Source organism: Bombus fervidus, chromosome 2, assembly GCF_041682495.2.
Source record: "Bombus fervidus isolate BK054 chromosome 2, iyBomFerv1, whole genome shotgun sequence".
NCBI lineage: Eukaryota > Metazoa > Arthropoda > Insecta > Hymenoptera > Apidae > Bombus > Bombus fervidus.
Window position 1 is genome coordinate 15,414,455 of NC_091518.1, and position 8,126 is coordinate 15,422,580.

Genomic DNA, 8,126 nt, shown 5'->3' on the forward strand with positions numbered 1-8,126 from the left:
GACTTCATAGGAATAGATCGAGCTGTCATATTGAAAGATAAATATCACTAAAATGTTTCGTCTTATCAATATTTCACATATCTGTGTTTAAAATCCCAAAAGAATCAAAAACATTTATGAGTACTAATTGATATAATCTTATCGTAATGGAGAGTAGACCAGTAGTTAAATGTGTATATAAACGACCGGCAGTCTACAGTGATGATATACTTAGTTGAATCCGTTCACTCAAGCAACATGGTGAGTAGTGCATAAAACAATTTAATATACCATTGAATAAGATATTCTAAATATTATACAAGTACATGTAACATAAATATTACAGACATTAACTTGCTATTACTATTCAGTTCTGAAAGATTTATTTTCATCTGTTTCTCTATATTAAAAGTTACTTGCATTTTAATTTGCTATCTGATCGAATTTATTTTAAATTTGTATCTCGAATAATTTTAATTTCAATCATAATTATTCGCGAATATTTCATATATATTCACAGATGAAATTCGCCGCTGTCTTGGCTGTTCTGGCCTTCGCCAGTCCTCTTAATGCCTATGTAGTCCCACGCACCGGAAACGGTGCTCTGGCCGCTGAGCTCCAGGACTTCGCCGACATTATCCCTCTTGACGATATAGTCGCACTCCTTCACGAATACGTCAACCAAGACTCAGAAATGCAAGCATGGTTCAACTATTTGCAAACAAACGAATTCAGAAACCTCGTATCTGATCTTGAAAGCATCCCTGAATTCCGGGACGTCCTCAACTACGAGCAAAATGCCGGTCTCGATGCGTACTACCTGGCGAACAAAATCAATGATTTCCTGCATCTGTCAAAACTCGTCCCACCAAACCGCGTTAGGAGGGCTGTCACCGGTGGAATCCGCGGTTACTTAGATCAAGTTGAAGCAATGCTGCCTATGGAACAGATCCGAGCTTTGTTCAGGCAAAAGCTGGCCAACTCCAAGGTGTTCGCCGACTTCATACATTTCTTGGGATCCCCCACCTCTCAAAGACTCGTCGACGCTGTGTGCGCCAAACCTGCCTTCAATAACCTCTTAGTGAAGCTTCAGGGCTACGGTGTCAACCTCAAGAAGGGCAGAGATTTCATGGAAAACCAATTGGGTCTCCATGTCTCCTGCTCCGTTTAAATTTTTATACTTCTTTTCTATATTTCGATATTTTTTTAAGTTTAATCAATAAATAAGCATATATATAAATACGTCGCCAAATGTTGTTCCCTCAAAGTACCCTTTGCTCCAATCTTTCGTTTTCAAACTTCAGGAACTTTAAGGTGTTCGTTAAAGAAGATCAGTATCTTCTGGCACAATAATTTTGTAAATACTGATATTAGTAAATTAGTAAGTTGCAAGTTTAGATTTCTCTTTTTATAGTTTTATAGTTTTTCGTCGGATAGAATAATCAAAAGATTTATAAGATTCTATTCATACTAGTAACTTGTAAATTATAACTTGACAAATTTCGCTAATGATATTAGTTCAATTGTGTAAGATGACACAGATATTAATCTTCAATTAGAATCGTAGGATGAAAATCATTAGTCTTTGTCGTGTAAGGTATAGAATATAAAATAAAATGAAATGTTCTTTTATCAAGCAATCCGATGTCCAAATTGTTAATTATAGATTTGCAATATGACTTAAAAGTTACAAAAGAGAACCTGTTAGAGACGAAATTTTAGACGAAGAACTAAGATTCTATTTGCGACTAATTTCTTAATTTCATCTTCATTAATATCATGCCTTGTATCTTAAGTCGTAATGTTACAGTAGAACAGTATGTGCTGGGAAACTTCGTAATTCTTTTCACGACATTTATAACATTCTTGGTAAATCGGGATCCACTTATTTGTACAGCAAAATTTCTAAAGCACGTAAAATGTTTAAGCAAATATTTGAAAACATTCTGGAATTAATGAACTATTGTACAATATTCCGAAATAAACAGTTTCAATTAGAGATATGTTTCAGAGTATTACGAAACAAATTAATTAATATAATAACGAGAAGGGGGATATAGCTTTAAATATTTTGTATTTCAAATGGAAAATATAATTATGAGTGTGTAAGTTATCAATAATTTAAAAACTCAAAAATGTACGAGTTTAAGTGACACAGAAGTGGAAATTTTTTACGGCTCTCATTTTTTAACGCCCTTAAAAACGTTAAACGTAAAAACCCTTAAACATTAAATTATATTTTCATGAGAGAGAAAGACAATAACTGTGATTTTATACACAAATTATGAAGTACTATCAATTAAGCTTATTTATGTGTAAAATCACCTTTTCTTCAGGCAATTTTCAGCCCTCTGTCATGTCAAAACTACAAAATTTACTCCACATTTTATTTTCAGTGAATAAATTTGATATTATTTACTTTATTATTATTTTCCTTTTTATATTTACTTTACAATGGGTGTATTTATCATTCATATTTATTTTTACTTTAATCGACTTCATTTTATTGACAAAAGTCATCGGCATGCAACTTTTTTCATCACTTTTATATCTCGGTTCCCTGTCTGCAAAATTATTTCTAAAAATAACCATGTCTATGGTACCAACAATGAAATCACGCGCAGTAAATCAAAAGTAATCAAAACAAGTTAGTGCATCTATTACGTTTTGTAACAAGTGGTCATTTTTGATTACCTAAAATTGTAGATTCGTTGACAATCACCTGTTGCTGCCAGCCAACTTTTCAATCCCCTGGTACGTATTATATTCCAATTTTATTATCTTTTCTAAGTATTATTTAACGCGACGTAAATATAACATAGGCTTCCAACTTTCTTTTTAACATCAAAATTGAATAATAATTCGCTTGAAAATTTATAACATTTAATCTTAAAATTCCCAGTCTCCTAATCTCAGTCCCCTGTCAAACAATATGATAGGAGACAGGAAGAAGCATTCTTCTTGATCAGAAAAATGTATGCATTTATATTAAAGTTAGAAAATGCCTTGCATTGTTTAGGTAATGTCATAATTCAGTCCTGAACGTTAGAAGATAAAGTACACAATTTATTTACTTTAGTTTACAATAAAGAACGCAGGTTGATCACTAGTTTGTTTATGTAAGGAATAAATATTCGTTAGTTTTAAAAATGCAATAATTTTGTTTTTGGGTTTAACTGACAATTTGTCAATATTGATGATTCATTTATGATTGATAAATATTGATTGTTTTTTTAGATTTAATTATTTTTGTTTCCACTTTCGAATTTAGCTGACAATTATCGGGACTGGTAATTAGTTCGTTTATAATCTAAGCGATTGCAAATTATTATTGACGTGTGATATTGGATGTCCAAATTTTCTAAATAATCCTTCAGAAAAGTAATTATCTTTTAATCAATTCTTTGTGATAAAAAGTGTGAGAAAAGATTATATCTTCTAATTAAATAAAATATTTAAATACAGATGATTACATGAGACTCTTAACGAAATCTCAGTCGCCAGTAGATAGTTTCTAAAAAAGTAAAATTACATGTAGTTATTCATTTGTCCCACCGCTTTTGTAGCAATGTTCTCTGTCACGCCTTAAACTTGTTACAATTCATAAATTAAATGAAAACGTATGTGGATAAAATCACCTCTAAATAAATTCCACCTTTGCAGAATCGGCCTTATATAGGTTAAATAAGTATAGATAAATTAATTCTATGATGATAAATACTAATTAAATTGGAATCATTGTTATTTCCGTGTCATATTGAATCTCACTGCTGCCAGCTTTTGTAACAGAACGTAAAACAATAACAAATAGATATTTTCAGATATGTGAAGTGTACAAATATACAAAATAATACGCAGGATAAGATACTCTCGATACAGGATAATTAAAAGTAATACATCTAATTTTGATATCAGTTGATCATCAGCATTGCTTTGTATTTTGAAGTAAAAACATGTTATCATAGAGACAATACTCTTCGTGTCACCACTTTTTCTTATTTTTAGTCATAAATAGGACAGTTATTCTAGTTTCTAGCAGGTTGTTTAGATACATCTTCACTCGCCTACAGTTTACTCGTCGATAGAAGATTCACATCAATAGAATTTTTTTTATGTCAAAAAGAATTGCTGGTGATAAGATGGAATATCCTGCGAACATCCTTAACGATTATTTCGACTGGTATGTACAATGAGTTGTGTACTATCGTCATAGAAACCATAGACTCGAGCAAATATAACAGAGATAAAATTTGTCAATGCCAGCGATACCATTTTGATCCTAATTAAGTGTTCAAAGATAAAGCTAAACGATGTTTTCCACACAATAATCACCGTTGAAAAGGAGAAAGGAAATATTTAATCCTTTAAATGCGTGCAACCCCAGATACTTGAAATAAATAATTTGTTTAACGAAAAATTAAGCTACATTTTGTAATATAACGAACAAATGCATCAAGGGTCTGAAAACGAATGCATTTGTAGCTCGTTGGATGTTGCGTTTAACAACAGAATGCGTTGTGTAGAAATTTTACCGGAAAGTCAAGAAAAATGAAATTTACAAATACGATGCGTTTGCTTTGTTGCCTTAAATGTGCAGATGCAAAGCAAAAGCTATAAAAGAAACAAAATGTCATTATCCAGACTGCAATGTTATCTTATAGGTTCATGCTATGATGTTTTGAAATGCATTATATAAAGGCTAATTATTTAAAAAGAAATTACATATGAAAAAGTTAAAATGTGGATATAAGGTGTATGAAGATCACAGAAAAACGAAAATAAGTAATTTTAAAATACAATAATCAATTTCATGTTAAATACATTGTACTTTCATTAGATTGTGGGATTTCCTTTCCAATTATCTTAGCTATCAAGAGGCATAAAAGTCATGAAATTAATAAAAATAATTTCATCATATTCTTTCCGCGCACACTTTATATATTTCCATGTTGCTTATGCTAGATGCAAATAATACAGATAGTGAAACAGTGGAAAATTTTTCCCTATATTTCTATATTTCATCAATAATAATTATAGTATAGATAGTATAGATAGTAAATAAGATTAATGATTAGTTACTTATTGCGAAAAATTTAATGTCGGATGAAAATAAAAATCGCGCGATGTTGATACTGTAAATACTACTGATCTATAAATGTTACACTGATAATCAATAAGGCACTAATCTCTGCAAGTGCTGAGACACAGGTGCACGTATAATGAAATCTTATCATTCTCTCAGGTATCTCGATATCTCCATTTATTTATTTGAATACGTTCCAGTATATATAAAGAAGCCTAGCCGACAGAAAATTCACGAGGTACTACAGTCTTCCCACGAAGCTACGGTGAGTTCACACATCGTGGTAAAATAAAATTTCATATTATAATTACTTTTGCTATGAAAACTATTAAATACCTGTTGTCTAAATGAGTTTCTCAATAAGTTTGTTTTATATTTATTGGCTTCTGAGCAATTTTATTTTCAAACATTGCGAATGAGTAAATTAAATTTCGTCATTGGGAAAATTTCTCCAAAACTCATCGAAACTGTTTAAAAGAAACAAATTTTAACACGATCAATTAATCCGACCTCATTAAATGCGTTAACGTTTCGTCTTGATTTATACCATCGAAGATGCTTCCATTTTCATTGTGTTTCATTTACTATTGAATTAACTATGTATCATCCGTTTTGCAGATGAAGGTCCCAGTGGTACTGTTCACGGCGATATTTGCGTTCGCAACTGTGAACTCTCATTATCTCCCAGATTTCGGCAAGGGACCGCTCCATGAAGATATACAATACTTCCTGGACTTGATCCCGATGGACAAGGTTGCTTCTGTTGTCCTAGAATATGCCGCTGAAGATTCCGAATTCCAAGAGCTACTTCAATACTTCAGCACATCACAGTTCAAGACAATGGTCTCGGAAATCGAGAGTCTTTACGAGTTCCATAAGTTCGCCGACTATCTAGAAAGAAACGGTGTCTACATTTACGCCGAGCTGAATAAATTAAACAAAATAATTGGCATTCCACCGTTCCAGCAGTTTAGCAAAACAAAAATCACTGGTGGAGTGAAAGGTTTGTTCGAAGACGTGAAGCAACTGATCTCTTATGACTTGATCATCCGTGGTTACGTATACAAGATGAGAACATCCGACGCTTGGCGCGATTTCATAGCCCAACTGAAGTCAGAGGATAACCAGAAATTTGTGGATGCCCTCTACGAAAACAGAAATTACCTCAGCTTCCGTGCAATGCTGGTGAAAAAAGGAATTGACATAGTTTTAATCGAAGACATCATCTACACCGTTCTTGGTATTGAATTCCCAATCTTCGAAATGCCTAAATCGGAGACCTTCGCTTCTGACGAACTGTCCAAAGACATTCATGACTTCCTGAACCTGGTGGACGAGAACAAAATAATGAACATCGTTATGTCCTACCTGGAAGACGACGAAGTGCAGAGAGCAATCGAATACATGTACAGCGAAGCATTCCACGATTTGGTCCGCAAGGTCGAAGCTATGCCAGAATATCAGAATTTGGTGAAGTACATGGAAGACTCTGGCTTGGACATGACAAAGGTGATCAGCAAAATCCACAAATTGTTCGGTATGGAAGATTACGTACCACCCATGGAATTGTCATCGATGAACACATTGTCAAACCTTGGTGGATTGAAAGCTCTGTTCAACGCTGTAGAGAATGCGCTCCCTTTGGACAAATTCACGGCCATGTACAATGAAAAGATGCAGACCTCCCCTGCTTTCCAGAACTTCATGCAAAGACTGCACTCCGACGAATTCCAGAGAATCGTCAACACAGTTTACCAATCACCAATCTTCCTGGAAATGAGACAGAAGGTCATCAACGACGGAGTGGACCTTGTCCCTATCAGGGATTTCATCGAAAAGGTACTTGGCATTCATCTTCCCAGAGTCAACTTCCGTGCCACGTTGCGAGCGGAAACCTTCGCCTCTGATGAACTCTCCAAAGACATTCATGACTTCCTGAACCTGGTTGACGAGAACAAAATAATGAACATCGTTATGTCCTACCTGGAAGACGACGAAGTGCAGAGAGCAATCGAATACATGTACAGCGAAGCATTCCACGATTTGGTCCGCAAGGTCGAAGCTATGCCAGAATATCAGGATTTAGTCAAGTACATGGAAGACTCTGGCTTGGACATGACAAAGGTGATCAGCAAAATCCACAAATTGTTCGGTATGGAAGACTACGTACCACCCATGGAATTGTCATCGATGAATACATTGTCAAACCTTGGTGGATTGAAAGCTCTGTTCAACGCTGTAGAGAATGCGCTCCCTTTGGACAAATTCACGGCCATGTACAATGAAAAGATGCAGACCTCTCCTGCTTTCCAGAACTTCATGCAAAGACTGCACTCCAATGAATTCCAGAGAATTGTCAATACAGTCTACCAATCACCAATCTTCCTGGAAATGAGACAGAAGGTCATAAACGACGGAGTAGACCTTGTCCCTATCAGGGATTTCATCGAAAAGGTGCTTGGTATTCATCTTCCCAGAGTCAACTTCTTGGTATTTCAACTTCTAAAAGGAATCTATCACTGAATAATGCTTGACCTTCTGAAACTCGATTTTTTTGTGGCTAATTTAGAATTTAACAAATTGTAGTCATTTAATTTCCATTAAATCTCGAAAACTTACTGTGTGATATGTTCATTTTTCTGTTCTGAAGCAAAAATTCATCAACTTATAGAGCAACATATACTATACGTATATTAGTTTGAACATATTTCAAAGATTTCGCTTAATCTTGGCAAAAACAAAATTAGGTTAGGATTTATGTCTGGTAGAGTACTACCCTTACTGCTTGCATTATTTTATTTTCTCTGCTTGTTTATTTCTTATTCTTCATATTGTTAGGCCACTTCAATTTTACTAAATTGTGTCTGTTTCTCTTCGTGCAAATCATCTTTATTCGTATCTTCTCTATCGCGTTCAGCCACATCTATCATCTTTTCTTTTTGGAATTTTCTTTTCTCCCTTTTTCTCCCAATCGTTGTTCGCCTTCCATTCCTCAAGCTTCGTGGATTCAAGTGTCATTTCCCTTCTTTCTCACTCGTCCCTCTTATGACTTCCTGCTTCATTC

The 8,126-nt window shown here is 34.2% G+C and overlaps 1 protein-coding gene across 1 annotated transcript; it reads left to right on the forward strand.

Annotated features, from left to right (window-relative positions):
• The first annotated feature begins 473 nt into the window (after window positions 1–473).
• Window positions 474–7,680, forward strand: LOC139998013 (uncharacterized). Its single transcript, XM_072022202.1, has 3 exons — window positions 474–1,148; window positions 5,182–5,327; window positions 5,681–7,680. Exons 1-3 carry the CDS (start codon window positions 500–502, stop codon window positions 7,583–7,585), a joined length of 2,700 nt encoding a protein of 899 aa, XP_071878303.1. The 5' UTR covers window positions 474–499; the 3' UTR covers window positions 7,586–7,680.
• Window positions 7,681–8,126: the final 446 nt, after the last annotated feature.